Source organism: Camponotus floridanus, unplaced genomic scaffold, assembly GCF_003227725.1.
Source record: "Camponotus floridanus strain SB8 unplaced genomic scaffold, Cflo_v7.5 scaffold186, whole genome shotgun sequence".
Classification (NCBI taxonomy): Eukaryota; Metazoa; Arthropoda; class Insecta; order Hymenoptera; family Formicidae; genus Camponotus; species Camponotus floridanus.
Window position 1 is genome coordinate 215,033 of NW_020229310.1, and position 24,639 is coordinate 239,671.

General features: G+C 28.8%; 3 protein-coding genes and 1 non-coding gene across 5 annotated transcripts; 1 reads left to right on the plus strand and 3 right to left on the minus strand.

Annotated features, from left to right (window-relative positions):
- The first annotated feature begins 1,747 nt into the window (after positions 1-1,747).
- LOC105254427 (vitellogenin-1) lies at positions 1,748-10,692 on the plus strand. Its single transcript, XM_011263097.1, has 7 exons — positions 1,748-1,844; positions 3,761-4,527; positions 4,698-5,570; positions 5,716-6,745; positions 6,817-8,580; positions 9,438-9,859; positions 9,959-10,692. The coding sequence occupies exons 1-7, from the start codon at positions 1,814-1,816 to the stop codon at positions 10,532-10,534; spliced, it is 5,463 nt and encodes a 1,820-aa protein (XP_011261399.1). The 5' UTR covers positions 1,748-1,813; the 3' UTR covers positions 10,535-10,692.
- A 3,676-nt stretch (positions 10,693-14,368) lies between these two features.
- On the minus strand, positions 14,369-16,514 carry LOC109609816 (spermatogenesis-associated protein 17-like). Its single transcript, XM_020026743.2, has 4 exons — positions 16,467-16,514; positions 15,978-16,103; positions 15,602-15,891; positions 14,369-14,798 (listed from the first exon to the last, which is right to left on the minus strand). The coding sequence occupies exons 2-4, from the start codon at positions 16,095-16,097 to the stop codon at positions 14,708-14,710; spliced, it is 501 nt and encodes a 166-aa protein (XP_019882302.2). The 5' UTR covers positions 16,098-16,103; positions 16,467-16,514; the 3' UTR covers positions 14,369-14,707.
- On the minus strand, positions 16,415-21,265 carry LOC105248810 (putative vesicle-associated membrane protein 726). 2 transcript variants are annotated; one of them, XM_011253815.3, is made up of 5 exons: positions 20,990-21,265; positions 19,053-19,269; positions 17,991-18,155; positions 16,787-16,869; positions 16,415-16,584 (listed from the first exon to the last, which is right to left on the minus strand). In XM_011253815.3, exons 1-5 carry the CDS (start codon positions 21,163-21,165, stop codon positions 16,506-16,508), a joined length of 720 nt encoding a protein of 239 aa, XP_011252117.1. In that variant the 5' UTR covers positions 21,166-21,265; the 3' UTR covers positions 16,415-16,505. The 2 variants fall into 2 exon arrangements, with proteins under 2 accessions (XP_011252117.1, XP_025263524.1); XM_025407739.1 differs by having other exon boundaries at positions 16,422-16,869; positions 20,990-21,264.
- On the minus strand, positions 18,801-18,920 carry LOC112637635. The gene has a single exon (XR_003122642.1). It is a non-coding gene; the product is annotated as a 5S ribosomal RNA (ribosomal RNA).
- Positions 21,266-24,639: the final 3,374 nt, after the last annotated feature.

Sequence of the window (24,639 nt, forward strand, 5' to 3'; positions counted from 1 at the left end):
ATTTTCTTTTAAACTACGTAGTCTTCCATTTAACAAAGAACGGATTGATTGATTTCTTTTCAATCATGATAGATTTCAATCTTTATTTTATAATTAAGGATATAAGAGATGTGTTATTTATTATTATTTATTTGTTAGTATTTTATAAATACTATTTTGTATATCGTGAGAGATTGAAAGCGCGTAAAATATTGACGAAGGAAACCTGCATATGCTTCTTGTACGTGCAAAAGTTTATCGCGGTTTGGAAAAAGACACAGGCGGAAAAATGCGTCAACGGAAATGTTATTCACATATAGATTTTTGATCGCGTAATCATCATTAGAAAATATGTTGACACCGATATCTCGCGACCTGGATCAAAGTTTGATATTTTTAAATCTTCACTTTTCGTGAAAAATATAATTTCACATTACATCCGCAAATATCTCCTGCTGCATGTCTTTCACTGCCGTTTTAACGTATGATATAATGCAAAATAAAAAGGAGTAAAATAAAATAGTATTTGATGACATAGGAGTATTTATATGAATGAATTCTAGATATTTAGCGGAAATTTAACACTTAGAGAAAATTATCAATGATGTGTTGTAAATTTATAAGTTGCTTTTCTGTTTATTCAACTAAATTAGGTATAACGCAATGAAATTTGCCGCTTTTATCTACATTATGATTAGAATTAGATAAAAATTAGCAAAATACATGCGTGCGAAAACACTCTATTTTTTCGTATGAAATATAAAATATTATATTAATAATAAATTTTTATATTAATTTTCATATTATATATTTTCATCACATTAATCATATTAATCATTTTCATAGTCATATAAATTTTCATACAAAATTTAGAATATTAATTCTAATCTTTAATAAAAAATATATGATGTATAAAAATATACTTTGTAAATAAATGCAAAATAAAAAGGAGTAAAATAAAATAGTATCTGATGACATAGGAATAGTTATATGAATGAATTCTAGATATTTAGCGGAAATTCAACAATTAGAGAAAATTATCAATGTTGTGTTGTAAATTTATAAGTTGCTTTTCTGTTTATTCAACTAAATTAGGTATAACGCAATGAAAATTGCCGCTTTTATCTACATTATGATTAGAATTAGATAAAAATTAGCAAAATACATGCGTGCGAAAACACTCTATTTTTTTCGTATGAAATATAAAATATTATATTAATAATAAATTTTTATATTAATTTTTATATTATATATTTTCATCACATTAATCATATTAATCATAATAATCATATTAATCATTTTCATAGTCATATAAATTTTCATACAAAATTTGGAGTATTAATTCTAATCTTTAATAAAAAATATATGATGTATAAAGATATACTTTGTGTGCAAGTTTTAAAATTTCGCTTCATTATGTGTTATATCACAAAGAAGAGTACTTTTCGATTAATTTTCAATTACATCAAACGCACAACTTGATAAATTTTAATATAATAATTTAAAGACAGCTCTTATTAATATAGATATTAATATGATTTAATCGACTAACAAAATAAATAATATCTACGAAACAAAGTCAAAGTTCTAGCCGGAAGTCCGATGTCACGACCGCGTCTCGACTTTCTATATTGAGGATGTCAGAAGTAATCTATCGCGCACGAGGTTAAAAAAAATTTTGTCACGCGTTTATGAATGATATAGTTTCAAGTTCGTGCAGACACAGAATCTGTGGCCATCGGAGGGTCAAGCTGAGTTGGCACCACTCCTGGATATAAATTCAATCAATGAGAGGAAGCTTCCATTTCGCATCGGGTACTGGCCACAAAACACCATGTGGTCTCATCTTAGCTTGTTCTTAATCGGTAAGTGGACATTAATTTATCGATAAGTAGCAGCTTTTATGACAATTATAAATATAATTTCGATTCTTCAATAAAAGTGTTCAATAAAAGAAACGGAAAAATATTTTTTTCTGAAATTGTAAAATTATGATTGTAAAATCTTTAACTTATGTCTCATATACACATCTATCGTTGAAAATAATTTATATTTTGCGAGAGCAAGTCAAATATTTTAAACAATGTTATAAACTATTATTTTACAATGAAATATACGGATATTACAATTATTATAATTTGGCTGTGTAATTTATCGATAAGTAGCAGTTTTTATGAAAATTATAAATATAATTTCGATACTTCAATAAAAGTGTTCAATAAAAGAAACGGAAAAATATTTTTTTCTGAAATTGTAAAATTATGATTGTAAAATCTTTAACTTATGTCTCATATACACATCTATCGTTAAAAATAATTTATATTTTGCGAGAGCAAGTCAAATATTTTAAACAATGTTATAAACTATTATTTTACAATGAAATATACGGATATTACAATTATTATAATTTGGCTGTGTAATTTATCGATAAGTAGCAGTTTTTATGAAAATTATAAATATAATTTCGATACTTCAATAAAAGTGTTCAATAAAAGAAACGGAAAAATATTTTTCCTGAAATTGTAAAATTATGATTGTAAAATCTTTAACTTATGTCTCATATACACATCTATCGTTGAAAATAATTTATATTTTGCGAGAGCAAGTCAAATATTTTAAACAATGTTATAAACTATTATTTTACAATGAAATATACGGATATTACAATTATTATAATTTGGCTGTGTAATTTATCGATAAGTAGCAGTTTTTATGAAAATTATAAATATAATTTCGATACTTCAATAAAAGTGTTCAATAAAAGAAACGGAAAAATATTTTTTTCTGAAATTGTAAAATTATGATTGTAAAATCTTTAACTTATGTCTCATATACACATCTATCGTTGAAAATAATTTATATTTTGCGAGAGCAAGTCAAATATTTTAAACAATGTTATAAACTATTATTTTACAATGAAATATACGGATATTACAATTATTATAATTTGGCTGTGTAATTTATCGATAAGTAGTAGTTTTTATGAAAATTATAAATATAATTGCGATACTTCAATAAAAGTGTCTAAAAGAAACGGAAAAATATTTTTTCTGAAATTATAAAATTATGATTGTAAAATCTTTAACTTATGTCTCATATACACATCTATCGTTGAAAATAATTTATATTTTGCGAGAGCAAGTCAAATATTTTAAACAATGTTATAAACTATTATTTTACAATGAAATATACGGATATTACAATTATTATAATTTGGCTGTGTAATTTATCGATAAGTAGTAGTTTTTATGAAAATTATAAATATAATTGCGATACTTCAATAAAAGTGTCTAAAAGAAACGGAAAAATATTTTTTCTGAAATTATAAAATTATGATTGTAAAATCTTTAACTTATGTCTCATATACACATCTATCGTTGAAAATAATTTATATTTTGCGAGAGCAAGTCAAATATTTTAAACAATGTTATAAACTATTATTTTACAATGAAATATACGGATATTACAATTATTATAATTTGGCTGTGTAATTTATCGATAAGTAGTAGTTTTTATGAAAATTATAAATATAATTGCGATACTTCAATAAAAGTGTCTAAAAGAAACGGAAAAATATTTTTTCTGAAATTATAAAATTATGATTGTAAAATCTTTAACTTATGTCTCATATACACATCTATCGTTGAAAATAATTTATATTTTGCGAGAGTAAGTCAAATATTTTAAACAATGTTATAAACTATTATTTTACAATGAAATATACGGATATTGCAATTATTATAATTTGGCTGTGCAACATGATATTTTATTGCTTTAACAGTTGGCGTAGCCGTGAGCTACTGCGATCAGCATCGATTTGCCGATGAAAATCATGATTATGGTTGGAGTAAAAACAAGGAATATAAATATACCGTACGAAGTACGACGATGACGAACCTGGACGACCCACATCATGAAGCTACCGGTATTACGATGAAAGGTATTCTCACTATTCAAGCGATGACACCAAACACGTTATATGGAACACTTCGCGAGCTGCAATATGCTCACAAGGAAGAAATACGACCAACAATACAACCACGCGAGGATTCTCAGGAGGAGGATGAAACATATCACAACGTTCCGATATCCGGAAAATCGTTCCAGATTAACAACAAGAATGGAATGATCCAGGAAATGACAGTCGAGAGGGAAGTACCTTTTTGGGAAGTAAACATACTAAAGAGCTTCATGAGCCAGTTGCAGGTCGATTTAAGTGGTCAAAATATAATACCGAGCAAGTATAATCAAATGCCCGAGGACGCCCAACAGCCATTCTCCTCATATAAAGTCATGGAAGACTCTGTCGCCGGCAATTGCGAAGTTTTTTACGATATCCTTCCGTTGGACGAAGATGTTGTGACAAACAGCCCGGAATTGATGCCTCGACCGAGCTTTGACGGAGGCTTTGACGGAAGAAATTTTATTGAGATTAGGAAAACGAAGGATTATAAAAATTGCAAACAGCGACATAACTATATTTATAATCAAACTAATGAGCGTCTGAGTTGGCCGTACACAAAAACTCCATCAGACACATCTGTTTCGGTAAGTTAAATATTGTATAAGCTATTCTATAACTGATAAAGCACGTCACATTATTTAGCAATATTTGAAAAAATTTTCTTTCAAATATTGTTACTTTTCTATGCCAATTATGCTTCAAAATGCAATTACTGTACGCAATAGATTTATTTGCAATCATGTGATTGTTACAGCAAATATCTACGACTCGCATGATTATCTCGGGCAATCTGAGAAAATTTACCACCCAATCGTCTGTGACGCATAGTACTATATTTATCAAATCTGACAGAAAAGACCGTATCATTGGAAACGTTCGCAGCATGATAAATTTAACGTTAGTCGAAGTGAATGATAAACCAGTAGGACAGAAAGCGGAGGCAATGGTACCAACCGGGAACTTAATGTACATGAATACAAACCCGTTCGCCGAATCACATACCCAACCACACCTGATCGCTAGAGAGTTCCACCAAATCCAATCGTCCGATAGATCTAGACTTAAGGAGACTCTTAGGTCAGACTTTTTCAACAGCAACAGCAACAGTGATTCAAGCTCTAGTGAGGAGAACATTTCTCCATACAGGAATCCTCTCCATACAGAATTCATACCACCGCGCTTAATCGAGGTTCCGTATAACTCGTTCATGCCATTGTTCATCGGCCTTAGTGGCAAGAACAGTTCTGAAGGTTTTATTGCCCCAGAGGTATTAGCCGCGAACTTGATAATGCGAGTAACCAAAGCATTAGAGGATCCCACTGTTTTCAAATCCGATGAAATGATAGAGACGTTTATGCTCTTGCAAGATCTGCTTCGTACCATGAATAATGATCAGCTCACTGAGGTAGAGCGACACGCATTAAAATCGTCAGATGACTCAACGCGTGATACAGTCCAGAAGATCATTTACAAAACTATAGCGCAAATCGGAACAGGACCTTCCCTCATAATGTTCACAAATTGGATCAAGAATCAAGCGTTCACGGACGTAGATGCGGCAGTCCTCGTTGCGAGAATTCCCAAAACTGTTCGCGCACTTACGTCGGAATATCTGAAACACTTTCACGTAAGTAAATATTTACATACAATAAAATTTAAAACAAGAAGAGAAATTCCAATTTGCACAAAAATAGTCATATCAGTAAATTATAAATTGCGTTTTCGCATCTAAAGTATTAATTTTAATTTGTTGCAATCTGATCTGTACGCAGGAAATGATTTCCACGCCAGAAACAATGGACAAAGATGTCTTCAACGTATCCGCGCCTATAGCATTCGCTGAATTGATTCGTAGTGCCCAAGAGAGAAAAAGGTACTCACCAAACAGTTTGGGTTATGTCACGGATGAAGATTTGGAGACGTATATTTCTTACTTCGCCAAACAATTGAAAGAAGCTATTGAGAAAAATGATAGGCAACGAGTACATACATATATAGTAGCATTGAGTTATACCGGTCATCCGAAGATACTTTCAGTTTTCGAACCATATCTGGAAGGCAAGCAAGCGATAACCAAATGTCAACGTACGATGATGGTCACTGGATTATCCAGTTTGGCCAGAATTTATCCGGCATTAGCTAGATCCGTCCTTTCCAAAATCTACATGAATACACGTGAGGATGATGAGATACGTGTCGCAGCATTTTACTCTCTTATCAGAACCGATCCACCTCTAGTTACTTATATGCGCATGGCACAATTTACCAATTTCGATAGAAGCCCTCAGGTGAACTCTGCCGTTTCAACCACCATAAAGAGTCTTGCTTCGTTAAAACAGGCGAGGGCGCAAAATATCGCTATCAAAGCTCGCATCGCCAGAGAATTATTAAAAAGGAATTACGTCCACTCCTTGAACTCTATAGCCTACTATGCAGACACGGATAATGAGGACAGTATTTTGCGAAGCTTTCATGTTGAAACAATGGGGCGCGCAAAAACTGACGTGAACTATATGCGCGTAGGAATAAATATGGTAAACGATTACTTAAAACTATTCAACTTCAGATTTGGGTATGGAGTGTCAGACATTAGACAGATAATGAATGTCTTCAACGAGTATTACAACCAATTATTGCCTAAACCAGATCTACGGGAAAGATCGCTTATCGAAGAGCTCGTGAACGCACTTAATATTAAGCCCCTACCTGTAGAGCCATTCGAAGGATATATTTTTTCTGACAGCAAATATGAAACGCAATTCTATCCCTTCGACAAGAACTCTTTTGAAAGAGATATCAGCCGTAAGTATAAATTTTTATTTTAAAGAATTCTGTTTTTACACATATAAATTGTAACTGATATTGTATTACAGGTACGATAACTAATATCAGTAGAGCATTAAACGAAGATTTTAGCGTGAATACTATGTACAATCACGATGAAGTCCTCGGCTTCCCAACGGAAACTGGCCTGCCTTTTGTTCATACTATACAGACACCAATTGTACAGAAATTTATACCAAAAAATCCAAAGATATCAATTGACAAGGACATCGACCTAAAAACCTCAATCCAAATGTTATTTACCAGTAGAGTACAGAACAGATGGGGTTTCACAGTACCTTTCGAACTTCAGCAATATACGGCCGGTGTCGATAGAGATTTCTATACCTACCTACCAGCAAAAGTCGAGGTTAAAAAGCAATTTGATAGAGACCAGATTCAGTTGCAGATAGGAGTAGACCCGGCACTATTGCAAAAGAATCAACAAGATTACAGTTTGATGCACTTCAGTACTGTTCCCTTCGTAATACGACATGATGTCTTGGATCTTGAACCATTATCTCGCAACAACAAGATACATGATAAGATTCAAGAAACCTCGAAGCGCAACAAGTTCCAACTAGGTATATTCGAAATCCTAATCCAAGGCCATAGAAAAATGATAGAAACGCCGAATCTGAATAATATCGTAAAGTTGTTCTCTGCGGGTCAAGAAGATAACCGTTATAAGAAAATCGACGTATCCGTAAGTACAGCAGTCAAACCTGTTCAACTGACTATTGCACACGCTAAAAACAATATCGATACACCCACACTTCAAATAGAGATAGAGAAGGACTTAGAGAAATTTGCAGTAAATGATAAACAACCAAACAGTGAAGCGAGAAGAAAACAATTTTTGGCAGAAGTTAGCAAGGGTCTGCAATCTTCCCACAATCATGTATGGGACATAGATGTGGGATACCCGACGAATACATCACAGAAACGGTCACATCAAGTTTTCACTATCGGCGTGGGACATAGCAATGCGGACAAGAGATATCATACTATTTTCTACTGGAATATCCAGCCGGGAACAAGTGAAAATGTCGATTATGAAATTTGCGGTAATGGACGAATGGCATTATCACGAGAAACTCCTCTAGATTTGCAAAGAATGTTAGACTCGGAACAACGAGACACTTTCGAATATGTTCTGCAATATGGAAAGAATTATATTGACGGCAGAAAAGTGAATATCGTAGGAAATACGTCACAAAGTAGCGATCTGAAGAATATGTTGAGAAATAATAAAATAATCAAGGAATGCCTAAGAGATCTTAAATATAACAAAGAGTCTCAAGCTTGTCAAAAGGGATCTCACTTGGCCCAGATAAAGGATCGAGTAAATTTCTCAGTAGCTACGAATTCTGATTCGGACTCAATAGTAATTGAAATTCTTTTTAATGTTTTTAGTCACATCTATAGCAAAATAGCAAAAATAATAAAGCCAAGAGAGAATAGAAAGAACTCGATCGACGTGGAAGTTAAAATGTCACAAGATCGTGATCAAGCAGACGTTTTTGTATCTAGTTTTGACAAGGATATTTCTCTTACCTTATCCAGTTATTCCAATATTCCATCATTGACCCTTATGCCATCGACATTGACATGGGAATCATGGCTATCAGAAGTGTCACGTTGGGCATCAAAATTGTCATGGCCGTTGCCACTAGAAGCAGCGCAGCATTTAGCAACGGGATTGCTGTCATCGCGATGGCTGGAACGCATACAATCACTATGGAACCCATCATGGAAATTATTATCTCTTGAGAAGCAAATCGATTATATGTCAAAATACGCAGAGAAACCATGTAAGTTGTACATGTAAATTTTTATAAGACAGGAAAAAGATGAAAACACTTATTAATATTATCAAATATTAAAAGAGTAAACCAGAGTATTAACAATAAATATATATAAATAAGTTCTGAATAATATAATTGAATATATATAAATTGAATAATATATATATATAAATTATATATATGAAATTATATATATGAAATTATATATATTGAATAATATATATATATATAATAATATATATATATAAATTATATATATATATATATATATATATATATAAATATATATAAATTGAATAATATACAAAAGCCGACTATAAGAGCCGTACGCGCGGTAATAATCGTAAATAAGAATATTCAATGTTTATTATACTTCATTTCGATCCACTTTGAGTAAACCATTTTTAGTAAACTATCGAACACGAAAAGAATATAATAGCCAATGCAGCACAATAGACGCGTATAAAGTGAAAAGTAAATATTAAAAAAAAGGATACTTATATTTTGATTTAATATATTAATAGCATGTGTTTTAATTTGAAAATAGGATAATGCGTTCGAATAATAATACGGAAAATGATTATACCATATTTACATTTGATTTCTTAATGCTTTCTCAACTATTCTATAAGCATATACTTTTTTACAATCATATTAATTTGATAAATAAAATAAATAAAATAAAATAAATAAAATAAAATAAATAAAATAAAATAAATAAAATAAATGAAATAAATAAACTAAAATAAAAAAAATATATATTATATCTGTATAACAAGCGTATACTTCGTACAGATAAGTCATTTATAAAAAAAATTCTGTAACGCAACAATTACAAATAATTGTTAAATTTTTTTTCGCAGCTATATGCAATGTTGGCAAACGCCAGATTACTACCTTTGACAGTAAAACCTATCCCATGTATGGAGAGAAATATTGGCAAGTACTCGTGATTCCTATTCCGCCAAATGAGGAGACAATTCCGGAAGAAGAGAGAATGAGTATTTTAAGTAGGGAAAAGAATGGCCAAAAAGAGCTCCGCTTCATCCTTAATTATAAACAAATTGATATACGGAGAACGAATGATGGTATCCAAATCTCAATCGATGGACAGCCAGCCAAGCAATATAACACGCATGATAGACCAAACAACACAAGCTATCAGATCCGTGACAATGATAATGTTGATCTCGAAATTTATGAACTACCAGATAAATCAATCGAGATAAAATCTTGCACACGTGGAGTCGATGCCATATATAATGGAGAAACTATTGCAATTCGGGTGAGTAAAGTGGAAAACGGAGAAGGAAAAATTGGTAAGATTAAAGATTATTTATGGTAACACAAGAAATAAATATCAATATAAATTTTCTCATCACAGGTAGCGGATCAGTATGCCAATGAGATACGCGGTCTTTGTGGCAATTATGACTCTCGACCCGATAACGATTTCCTCAGTCCGCAAAATTGCGTCGCACAGAAACCTGAACACTTCCATGCCATGTATACTTTGATGGAGGGCAGCCACGAAAGATGGATTGCAATAAACAAAGATAAACAATATCCATGCGTTCCGGAAACGAATTATCCGAACAATGTTGTTAGCGACATAGAGGCGGGAAGACCCCCACTGGATTGGAGTCCATACAGCAGAAAGGCTTCGCGCAAGGAAATCAAAGATCCTCAAACTGAAACTCCATTCATTTATCGCACACAGATCGAGGAAAGGGATGATAATATTTGTTTCTCTACCAGACCTATCCCAGTGTGCCAAGGCAGTCTACCTGACCCCAACAAAAGAAAGATGAAGATCATTGAATTCTTCTGCTTGCCGAGAAACGAAGCTTCTGAACAATTGAAACTCAGGGTCAAGAATGGAGCCAATCCGGATTTCTCTCAAAAACCCGTCTCATTTAAGAAGCCTTATGAAGTTCCTCTTACTTGCCGAGCTGCATAATCATATGATATGTAGAGATATACCGACCGCGCATGTTTAATTGAAAGAAACGATCCTTTTTTGTTTCCTTCCTTTTTTTTTTTAGGAAACAGATATGTTATTTTAGTAATTTAGTAAAGATATGTAAGCAATAATAAAGTTGAAGATTTTCAACGTGATTACGGTTTTTTCCTTCTCATATGATATTCAATCAGATCAATTATAAGCACATTAAAATACACGAGATATATATTTACGATCATACTTAATGATAGAAGCAAAAGTGAATCTTATTGATGTAATAATTATTTACATTTATTTACATTTTCAAATTTCTTCTTCTAAGTTGCAATAGAAAATTTTAAATAACGAATAATCAAATAGTTTAGATCAGGATAATTTAGTTAAAAGACCATTTTGTCGATAGCTTTATACGTAATATTCTTACATTTTCTATTGCAAATTTTGATACACAGTTACAAGAGTTATTTATTTATTGAAACAACGCTTGTTTTTAATTATAGTAATAATAAGTAATTTTAAATTATAGTAACAATATCCAATGAATAATATTCTTCTTCTAACAAATATTTAATTTATTAAAAAAAAATACACGAGATATATATTTACGATCATACTTAATGATAGAAGCAAAAGTAAATCTTATTGATGTAATAATTATTTACATTTATTTACATTTTCAAATTTCTTCTTCTAAGTTGCAATAGAAAATTTTAAATAACGAATAATCAAATAGTTTAGATCAGGATAATTTAGTTGAAAGACCATTTTGTCGATAGCTTTATACGTAATATTCTTACATTTTCTATTGCAAATTTTGATACACAGTTACAAGAGTTATTTATTTATTGAAACAATGCTTGTTTTTAATTATAGTAATAATAAGTAATTTTAAATTATAGTAACAATATCCAATGAATAATATTCTTCTTCTAACAAATATTTAATTTATTAAAAAAAAATACACGAGATATATATTTACGATCATACTTAATGATAGAAGCAAAAGTAAATCTTATTGATGTAATAATTATTTACATTTATTTACATTTTCAAATTTCTTCTTCTAAGTTGCAATAGAAAATTTTAAATAACGAATAATCAAATAGTTTAGATCAGGATAATTTAGTTGAAAGACCATTTTGTCGATAGCTTTATACGTAATATTCTTACATTTTCTATTGCAAATTTTGATACACAGTTACAAGAGTTATTTATTTATTGAAACAACGCTTGTTTTTAATTATAGTAATAATAAGTAATTTTAAATTATAGTAACAATATCCAATGAATAATATTCTTCTTCTAACAAATATTTAATTTATTAAAAAAAAATACACGAGATATATATTTACGATCATACTTAATGATAGAAGCAAAAGATGTTATTGATGTAATACTTTACATTTATTTACATTTTCAAATTTCTTCTTCTAAGTTGCAATAGAAAATTTTAAATAACGAATAATCAAATAGTTTAGATCAGGATAATTTAGTTGAAAGACCATTTTGTCGATAGCTTTATACATAATTTTTTATTGCAAATTTTGATAAACAGTTACAAGAGTTATTTATTTATTGAAACAACGATTGTTTTTAATTATAGTAATAATAAGTAATTTTAAATTATAATAACAATATCCAATGAATAATATTCTTCTTCTAACAAATATTTAATTTATTAAAAAAAAAAAAAAAAAAAATCTTACGATAAAATTTCTAAGAAATAGAATACAATTTAAATTTGTAAAGTTGGAGAAATGAAATCGCACATACGCTCTTATTCGTTAAATATAAAAATAAAGAAAAACAGACGATAAAATGTGATTTAGCAATCGTTATGAAAACAGTTCTTATAAATAGTGATTATTTTACAAAATAACGGTTTATTTATAAAGAATTATCAATGACCTGTTATGAAGTTATGTTCTCTGTTTTTCTGCTTATCATTTAAACAGCAAATATATTAATACATTGTGGAAACACAGCTGTGAAAGATTGCAAAATCTATATCTAAAGTTACGATTATGATTACATAAGAGAATGAAAGCTGAGATGAATAAACAGTCTCACATAAATTTCGAAACTAAAATGAAAGTTGCGATTCAGATTAATTTCTTTTAATATTTAGCAAAATAATTAGAGTTTTTATAAATTTTAGGATTTTATATTGAAAAAATATAAAAACATGTGAAAAGACATGTGACGTATAAAATTCTTTATTGAAAAGGTACACAAAAAGAAAGAAATCGAGAGAATGCGCTAGACACGTTGGAAAACTGTTAAAGTTAAAGTTTAGAGAACAAATATAGATCGAAAGCAGTTATTCTTAGAAATCCTTATTTCGAAACAATTTCACAAAAATTGATTGATACATAAAATCAGATACTGCAGAACAACTAATGTACATACGTATATGTGCGTTAGAATATCCGCAAAGTGTTGATTAAAGAAGAAAGAGTAAACACATCTAATGATAAGCAAATCTTTAACTCGACAGTATTTCAATATTCTTGAGAAATAACGAGAAAAATTACAGACATTCAATATTATAATTTCAGAAACGATTAATCGATTAGAATAAAGAAAAATTAAGAGCATGAATATGCACGATTTTTAGGAATTAATGGGATTACTTTGAATACAATTACAGATTTTTTAATAAAAATAAACACATAGTTTAATATATTAATGCTTAATATATTAATAATATATTAATATAGTTAGATCTATTCGATCTTTTCATGTTATATTCAGAAAATGATTATTTACAACGAAAATCATTCTGCAATTAAGGAGATTATCATCTTGTTACTCAATCACAACTTATTACATAACAATCTTGTGAGTTATAATGACCGAAAATACTTAAGCAAAGATATAAATATTTTATTTTTATAATGTTTTATATATATATATATATATATATATATATATATATATATATATAATATTATTGTGATCTTTTCTGAAGTTTAATGCAGTTTCAGCGAATTTATTAATTTTGGCGACCAAATTTATCTTTTAAAATGTTAACACGTGATAATCATATGTCATAATAATTTCAACAAACAATTGTCTATTCTGGAAAAATTGAGAGTCTATTCCGGAAAAATTGAGAGTATCATCTTTATGATCTCTCTTTAATTCAAATTACATATTGGAGAAAACATAATTTTAACTGCCAAATTTATTTATACATTATATTTTATACATTATATTTATACATTATATTTTTTTCTTTCAATTTTTTGCAAATAATATTTTTTTAATAATTAAAATAATGTATGCTTTTAAACTGTTTTAATTTCTTGTTTTTATGTTTAAAAATCATACACAGTCAAATAGAATAATGATATTTTAAAATAGAAGATTATATTTATTTAATATAAATTTATATTAAAATATAAATCCTGTAAATGTGATTGATATTTTTTACATGTGGGATTTTTTGCTTTAATGCAGACTTTTAAAAGATAAGTTATGGTTGTGGATTGGACAGTTTAAGGAAAGTCGATGCATTTGGCAATCCATTTTATTAATAGCTTTGTACAATTCACTCGATTGCATTTCTGTGAAATTTTGTAAACATTTTCTGAAATCTTTATATTTTTGTTGATGACCTAAAATTTTACTTTTGATGATATTTCTACTTCTTTCTTTGAAAGGCTGATCTAAAGAAAATGCAGAGAGAAGTACAATTATTATCTTTAAAACTATATATAAATTATATATTTAATTTTTTTTTAAATCAGCATAAAATTTTGAAAAATTAGCACACATGATCATAATTTAATTTGCTAATCAGTTATACTTCTAAAAATGGATGCGTTCCCAGCTTCTAAACTCTTCTCAAACTCTCGAATCTCTTTTTCACATCTCTCGAAATAAGTGCTACGAAAAATTAAGGAAGGTTTACGATCGATTTGACAACTTTTGCAAGTAGATTTTGCTCTGGAAATATATTGATCGTATTCGAGACACTTCAACATTTCTTCGATGTATGTAAAACGAGTTTTATCGATTCGCGTGATGACACCTGGACGACACTTGGTCCTCAACAGATGATGCAGCTTCAGAAAGACGAAGACAGAAATATCGTATCAGCAATATTTGCATATTAAATTTCAGATAAAAAATTATGATACAAACATCTAATAGAAAAGTAATCAATTATATTACTTTAAATAAAATGAATAAAATCCCGAGCATCGCTTCTTGTTCGGTTACATTTTCCGCATATTCAAGTTCTCCCTGTCTAAATCTATAAAAAGATAACTCATGCTAACAATAGAGCAAACAATAGATGCATGCTCTTTAAAAGTGAATCAGTGTATTATCACTGAAAAACAGTAAATAGTCACTGATTACAGCAGTTATAAGTACAGCACTGTAAATCAGTGATATTTTATTGAAAGAATCAGTTAATAATTTGGACTGTTTCAATCAGTGATATTTCTCAATATCAGTAATATTTCTTTGGTTATTGTCAGTAATATTTAACTAGAATTCATCTCTCTATCTATTTCATATAAAATTAAAAATTTTATTTATATTTACTAAATATTTATTACATTAAAAATTTTATTTTATTTATATTACATATATATTAAACTTGTTATTTTAAATAGATAACGAACAAATAATTTTTATTAAGTCGCCAGACATTTAGTTGTCCGACTTATAAAGAACGATTTAATATCTGAAGCCTCTCTATTGAGCTTGTATCAGGAATTAAATCGAAGTAATACTTCTAATTTTAAATGTCGCTCTTTGTAAACTTTATATAATTCTTATAACTAAAATTAAATACGAGAGAGATAGCGATTGTAGCAGTAAATGAACAAACTAGCGATTATTGGTTTTACAGTAAAATTTACTGATTTTACAGTGAATTTTATTTTAACTGACCATAATCAGTGAGATATAAGATAAAATAACAAAAAAATAAGCGTTTCATTGAAGATCAGTAAAATACTCACTGATTCTCCCAATCAGTGAAATCTTATTTTACTGTTTAAATTTGTGATATTTTCACTGATTCACTTTTAGAGAGTGCGAACATACTTTTTCATGTTCTTCAAAGTTTCATCGTTCTTCATATAAACGTCTTTCAACCATCGTCGTAACTGCAGAAAGTTTATCTGTGTTTTTCTAATCCAGTAGCCTCTCCAAACAGCTTGGATCCTCGTCGCCATGCGATTATAATAATCCTGCCACATCTGCTGAACATGTTGAATTAAATATTGATTAGCGAACATCCTGGTGCGATAACCGCGCCAATGACGTTGTATAATCATTGCGTTTCCGTGAAGCTTACGGAGATGATTGCGAGTGACGATACCACGGAACCAAGCCTAAAATTTACAACTTTGAAATTTTATATTTATTAGTAGCATCAAAATATAGAGTCGTTTTATCATATCAGATTATTATGACTAACCTGAATTTTACGAGCCGCGATAAAGTGCAAGCGTCTCGACGATTCGGCCAAATCATGTTTAACTTTAATCGCGTTTTGCAATTCAACAGGATTAACTAAGAATCTCAACATCGACGCCATTCTTATCTAATGAATGAAAAATATGTGTTTTTGATAATGATAAATATATAGGAAACCACAATTTTTTGGGAACATTTGCAATCAACATGAATATAGTTTTAATTAAAGAAAATTGTATACAATACATATAGATATAAAATATACATATTTATATGATATACATGATATATATAAAGTATTTGTATGATATACATGATATATATAAAATATTTGTGTGATATACATGATAAATAAAATATTTATATGATATGCATGATACATAAAATATTTATATGATATGCATGATATATAAAATATATATTATTATATATTACTATATGCTCATTTAAAGAAAATACTATAGAGAGTCATTTTCACAGTCATACTTACAAATAAATAATATAGAAAATATGCAATGTAGAAATTAAATCAAGAAACGTAGGCCGCTCGCAATATTGACGCTATTCTCAAATAGGCAGAAATAATTCTGTTTATCTGGCTGATAATTCTATTAAGAGAAAAAAGTTAATATAGACTTTCAAAGGGCACATTTAACATTATTACACTTTTTTAATAAATATTTTAATCGTTCATTTTGAAACATTTTATGTAAGAGAAGTCTTGATATTTGTTTCCAATGTTTTTATATAAGAAGTGATCACAATATTCCTGAATATATCAGAATTATTAACAGAGAAGTCGATACTAACATCAACAGTACCCCACCGGCCGCTACGAAAACGTTTTTTTTCTTCTTCTCCGGAATCCTTGTTACTACGTGAAAGTCGCGTGTCTGTAAAAAAAAAAATATTCATAAATGTTATGTATCGAACGAGTGGCGATTGTCATAATCGTCTCGAGGTCAATTATTCGTGGCTTCTTATAATCTGCACGCAAGATTACTATAATTCCATTTCTTCAAACCGTTATAGTTATCTATAAACGAAGTCACGTTGGCACTAAATTACCACTCTCTAAAAGTGAATCAGCGTATTATCACTGAAAAACAGTAAATAGTCACTGATTACAGCAGTTATAAGTACAGCACTGTAAATCAGTGATATTTTATTGAAAGAATCAATTAATAATTTTGACTGTTTCAATCAGTAATATTTCTCAATATCAGTAATATTTCTTTCGTCATTGTCAGTAATATTTAACTAGAATTCATCTCTCTATCTATTTCATATAAAATTAAAAATTTTATTTATATTTACTAAATATTTATTATATTAAAAATTTTATTTTATTTATATTACGTACATATTGAACTTGTTATTTTAAATAGATAACGAACAAATAATTTTTATTAAGTCGCCAGACATTTATTTGTCCGACTTATAAAGATCGATTTAATATCTGAAGCCTCTCTATTGAGCTTGTATCAGGAATTAAATCGAAGTAATACTTCTAATTTTAAATGTCGCTCTTTGCAAACTTTATATAATTCTTATAACTAAAATTATATGCGAAAGAGATAGCGATTGTAGCGGTAAATGAATAACGAACTAACGATTACTGGTTTTACAGTAAAATTTACTGATTTTACAGTGAATTTTATTTTAACCGACTATAATCAGTGAGATATAAGATAAAATAACAAAAAAATAAGCGTTTCCACTGAAGATCAGTAAAATCACTGATTCTCAGTGAAATCTTATTTTACTGTTTAAATTAGTGATATTTTCATTGATTCACTTTTGAAGAGGAGGTATTAAATGAATTTAACAAATCGATTTGGAAATCGTATGAATTATTATGCAAATTGGCAATTTTTAATTAAATATAACATTGGTATCAATAGAATTGCGTCACAATTTACATACTTAATTAAAACGTTTCACTTTTACGAACAATATCATTAATAGTTAACAGAGAAAAAGAACATGAAAATAAATGATAATTTTTTTATACCGAAATTTCGAGGCTCTGCGTCTTTCGGAGAAGTTCGTCCAATTTCTCGCCCCTATCGATCAATTTTTGAACTCCATCCATCAATAGGCCACGTATCTCGGCCAAATCTTCCTCTAACCGCGATATCAGACTCTTAGAATTAATATCTTGACAATTATACTCCTCCTGAAATAATATCGATTTCATTTTTTGTATGACTACATTTGTGTGACTACATTTTTGTATATTATTTTTTATATTATTTTTCTTTTAAAAGATTTATAAAAGATCAATTTTGCAATAATAATAGAATTGTTTATTTAGACGAGAAGATAATATTTTGAATTTTTTAGTGAGAAAGATAATATTTTGAATTTTTTAGTGAGAAATTGATAAACTATTGTGGTATCTTCTATTTACTATAATACTTTATATACATGTAAGTAAAAGTGTCAGCGAGATATATATACATATATATAATAATTCAGTCAGTATTATTGTCATACCTTATAAAATTTTGATATCGATATAAATACATATGTGTATGATATAATATATATATATACACGATATTTTTAATTTATCCATAGGAAATTTAACAATCTAAGAATTTAACAATCTATAATATACTCCTGGAGAAAATTAACGCATAATTTTTTTTAACTTTTTCTTTAAATTTTTTCGTTAAAATTTAAATATCAGCTTTTAAAGAAAAAGTGAAAAAAAATATGCGTTAATTTTGTCCAGGAGTATATATATATATATATATATATATATATATATATATATATGTATATTATTAATAATATTTGCATTAGCAAAAAAAATCAGTGCCAACGGTACATGGTGTTCCCAAGCGGTCACCCATCTAAGTACTAACCATGCCCAACGTTGCTTAACTTCAGTGATCGGACGAGAACTGGTGCTTTACAACGTGGTATGACTGTTGGCATAAGTATTCACTTATGTAAATTATTATATATAATTATATCGATATTAAAATTTAATGAGACTAAAAAAAAATAAATTTTATATTACTGCCTCTTTTCACCTCATGTTTCATAAAATTATTTAATTACTTACAATTATCTTCCTTAAAGGTTTCGAGAAATCAGCCACTGCGAGATTGGTCAGGTCTTTCGATAAGTCCGCCAATATCGGTAATTCTCTATAAACGTCACGCAGCTTCTGAAGAAATATTTGAGAGCAGGATTCTATTTGTATTGCTGACGTAGGGCAATTCGATTTCGATGTCAGACAGGCATAATGAAGTTCCCCGATCAACACATGCACCGTATATCTGTAGAAAAATTCAACTTTATGTTCATTAAGGATGTTTTGTACCTATTTTCAAAATATTGAGAATTTAATGAAAATTGTATAGAATGTCCTTACATCTGTTTAGAATCTTTAGTACAATTTTTAAATCGATTCACTAAAGCGTACACAAATTATAAGGATTTTAATTTGCACCGAATTAACATGTGTTCTTATGGAAAACTTATAACCACGTCGATTCAAATGACAAAAACACGTGAAAATAATATTCAGAATTTGTTTAAAATTTGCAAAAGTTTAGATACAGAGGAAATATTTGGTCAAATAATATTATACGAGTACTGACTGGTTAAAAAGATATTAAATATAATTCAATGAAGTTAGCCATGTATCTGTCACAAGACGAAATTCTCTGCCAAAAGTTAATCATTTGGATTAAGGATGTTTTGTACCTATTTTCAAAATATTGAGAATTTAATGAAAATTGTACAGAATGTCCTTACATATGTTTAAAATCTTCAGTACAATTTTTAAATCGATTCACTAAAGCGTTCACAAGTTATAAGAATTTTAATTTACACCGAATTAACATGTGTTCTTATGGAAAACTTATAACCACGTCGATTCAAATGACAAAAACACGTGAAAATAATATTCAGAATTTGTTTAAAATTTGCAAAAGTTTAGATACAGAGGAAATATTTGGTCAAATAATATTATACGAGTACTGACTGGTTAAAAAGATATTAAATATAATTCAATGAAGTTAGCCATGTATCTGTCGCAAGGCGAAATTCTCTGTCAAAAGTTAATCATTTGGATTAAGGATGTTTTGTACCTGTTTTCAAAATATTGAGAATTTAATGAAAATTGTATAGAATATCCTTACATCTGTTTAGAATCTTCAGTACAATTTTTAAATCGATTCACTAAAGCGTACACAAGTTATAAGGATTTTAATTTGCTCCGAATATTAACATATGTTCTTATGGGAAACGTATAACCACGTCGATTCAAATGACAAAAACACGTGAAAATAATATTCAGAATTTGTTTAAAATTTGCAAAAGTTTAGATACAGAGGAAATATTTGGTCAAATAATATTATACAAGTACTGACTGGTTAAAAAGATATTAAATTTAATTTAATAAAGTTAGCCATGTATCTGTCACAAGGCGAAATTCTCTGCCAAAAGTTAATAATTTCGATTAACAAAATTTGGAATATTTCAGTAAAAATGCAATAAATATTTAAAAATACATCTCTGCACTGTAGCTATGATCAAATTTAATTGTGGTAATATTCCACACAATTTCTCATACTCAAAATACACCAAAAGTGGATATTCAACATTGATTTTGAACTACTTTTTGCTGGGATTGTACATACAAAACATCCTTAAATAATAACAAAAAAATAAAGCAATCTTATCTCGCATAATTAATCCACTGCAACCTATTATATAATTCATACAATTATTATATAATACTTGTTTAGCTCGTAGTATGCAATAACAAGGAAAACCGCTGACTCTCGCATTTCTCTAATATATCTCGTAATAAATTTCATTCTTTACCCTCTAATCAAAAAACAACTTTGGAAATGTACAAATCTCGAAGGAACCTTGCTTCTATAAATATCAATCTTATTATTACGACATAAATATGTATCCTTCACATACGAGAAGAATGTTTCGTGTGTGATCGAATACACAAGCTAATGCGAAGAAGGAGGATCTTACTTGCCCCGATCGACGCTGATTTTCTCATCCTCGACCGTCTTCAGACCATCGACGGTGCTGAGGGTGAGAGCACGATAGATCGGGTCCTGATCCGCGGGATAATCCGCGACGATCCTGCAACCGGTCTTTTCCCAAAGGGCCACCAGAGCGTAATGCACGGTCCCGTTCGTTTCCATTATATTGAAGAGAAGACACTCTCGCCGCGGCCGAATGACAGGCAGACTGACTATCGCACTCTCGCAGACACCAGAGGCAGCGAATATCGACGCTGCCGGCTGTTTACGCTAGCTCGGCTTGTACATAGCCCAACGAGTAAATGAGAAAGAGATTTTGATAAAGTCGATAACAACATGCTCGTGTTATGCTGTACATGAAAATTGACGGATTACAAATATTGTTTCAAGAGACACACTCTTTGCATCACCCCATCATCTACTGAATTCTCGATTTTTGCGAAGAGTTTATCTGTCACCTGATTAGGCAACTAAATATATCAAATATCTTTCGCAGCTTGAAATCAGAGGTCATAAAGACAATTTCTAAAAGTAAATCAGTGAAAATATCACTAATTTAAACAGTAAAATAAGATTTCACTGAGAATCAGTGAGTATTTTATTGATCTTCAGTGCAAACGCTTATTTTTTGTTTTATCTTATATCTCACTGATTATGGTCAGTTAAAATAAAATTCACTGTAAAATCAGTAAATTTTACTGTAAAACCAGTAATCGCTAGTTCGTTCATTTATTGTTACAATCACTATCTCTCTCGCATTTAATTTTAGTTATAAGAATTATATAAAGTTTGCAAAGAGCGACATTTAAAATTAGAAGTATTACTTCGATTTAATTTCTGATACAAGCTCAATAGAGAAGCTTCAGATATTAAATCGATCTTTATAAGTCGGACAAATAAATGTCTGGCGCCTTAATGAAAATTATTCGTTCGTTATCTATTTAAAATAACAAGTTCAATATGCATGTAGTATAAATAAAATAAAATTTTTAATATAATAAATATTTAGTAAATATAAATAAAATTTTTAATTTTATATGAAATAGAGAAATGAATTATAATTAAATATTACTGACAATAACCAAAGAAATATTGAGAAATATCACTGATTGAAACAGTCAAAATTATTAACTGATTCTCTTTCAATAAAATATCACTGATTTACAGTACTTATAACTGCTGTAATCAGTGACTATTTACTGTTTTTCAGTGATAATACACTGATTCACTTTTAGAGAGCATAATTCTTATTTCGAAAGGCACATATGCAATCTCTCATTTTGAATAGTTTTTTTATGTGAAATATTTCTAAGAAAGAACATTATTATATATATAAATATTCACATCAATAAATTTATTTAATTCTTGTTTGATATTTTATTATGTACACTGAGGAAAAAATTATCTTGAAATAAAAAAATTTTAGTTACCTCGAGAAAGCTATTTATTCGGTGGGTACTAATCACGTATTTACTTGTATTCAAAACGTCTGTTTGTTTAAGTTAAGTATTTATTTACATATGTTTAAAAAAATATATATGCTTAAAGAAATATAATTTTTATTTTACAAAATATTTATTAAAATGCATTTTTTATTCCCAAAAATTTTAAATTTTTTAATTTTGAAAAATAATATATTTAATTTAATAAATTATAATACATATTTTACGAAAATAGTATTTAAATATAAAAAATATATAAATGAAAATAATGTACTTAATATAACATGCATATTTAATTAAAATTAAATACTTTTGGTTAAATGAAATAAACAATTCCTCGCATTTAAAGCAAAAGTTTCAAGAAAACAAATATATTTGATTTAAAAAAATTTTTCCCTCAGTGTAGTGTGTGTATATCTTCTATATACGGTTCTTGTACGTTGTAAATGTGCTATATCCTTTTCTGCTTGATTACTTTTCAAAAATAATTGTAATATAAAAAAATAATTAGTAATATTAAATTACACTACACAATAAAATTATTAGTAATATTAAATCACACTACATAAAACACAGAGCACAAAATCGATCGCTTTTAATCATTGATCGAATCTCTATGAATTTATTTAGAGTCAGTCAAAGTGTTAAACTCTTTTTCCTCGATATCGCTCACCCTCATATCTTCTGGATGTTTGTCATATTTTATTCAAATTCTTTGTAGCATTTCTTATATAAGCGAAATAATAGCGAAGTTGAATTATAATAGTGTGTAATCATGAAAGCTGTATCTTTTTGTCCGACGAACGGAAATCCGGACAGCATCGGTCCATGAACTCGATGATATCAAAATCAGCTTAACACAAGATTTCAAGGAATTCTCGAGATTTTGCATTACTTTTTTAAATAATTTTTAATATTGTAGTAAAATTGAATCGATTTTTCTATAATATTGATAATTATCATATTGTCAGCTATAACTGATAAATTCGAATGACATTTCAAATGACATTTCAAATTGTAAGTGGTATCAATATGAGGTAAAAATCGAGTCAATTTTACTTTTTTTAATTCTCCCCAAGAGAGAATGGAATGAAGCAAATTGAAGACCTTGGAGAATTCCATATATGGAACATTCAAGAGTCAATATTCCAAATCAGAGATTTGATCTTAAGTACACAGTAAAAAATAAAATGTTAATTATAACATTTTTTACCCATGTCCCAGAAAGTCCACTCTAAATTTTAAGTTAAAATAATTCATTCGTCGTATGTTACTTATTGACAAACTAAAAATGTTCAATAATTGACACGATACTTTACATTTATTTTTGTTATTGTGACTTTAAATGATGTAAAAATAACATACAAATTAATTAAAAATTACATGAAAAAATAGTTACAATAACTCGTAAGAATTGTTGTAGGAGATTAACATATAACAGTTATTATTTTGACTTAAATTATTTGTAATAGAAACATTTGATTTTAGTAAGTTTGATTATTTTGTACGTCAAAGTTCAAGATTATTTGAAGATTTACTTTAACTTTTCCTAGAATGTTAAACTGACTTTGAGATTGTTGATTGTTTAAAATTTTGATTATGTTAAAAATACTCAAAATAATATTCCATTTCTAAGAATCATATACAAAGTGTTAAGTTAAAAAGTTGACGTAAATGTAACACATGAAAACGTTATAAAAATAATAACATATAAGTTGTATGTTAATTTTACGTTGAAGTATTGATCAAATCTTGTGGTAACACAAGAAAATTTTAACATATGGACGCACAGTTTATTACTGTGTAAGAGCTCCCTCTTATTGTTAGCTGATAATCATTGTACTGCTCAGCCATTCATGGTCATATTCTGTATTCCTTCTACTCGTTTACATAATGTTTCTTGACGCTTACAATAGGAAATATGGAAATGTATAATATTGATAATGTGAAAGTTCATCCAACGAGATAACTTTCAATATAAGGAATAACGAAAATAACAAATATAACAATATAAGGTCGAAGGTCCTGATGCGATTCCAAAAGTTTTCGACAATTTCCAATATACTGCGATAAATGTTTTCAGCAATCGGAAGGATATACGCAACATTAGAAGATAGGAAAATGAGATCGAAGAAATATTTACAACTGCAAAAGAAAGCAATTCTGTTAGTGCCATTTTTTTATGTAAGTGAGG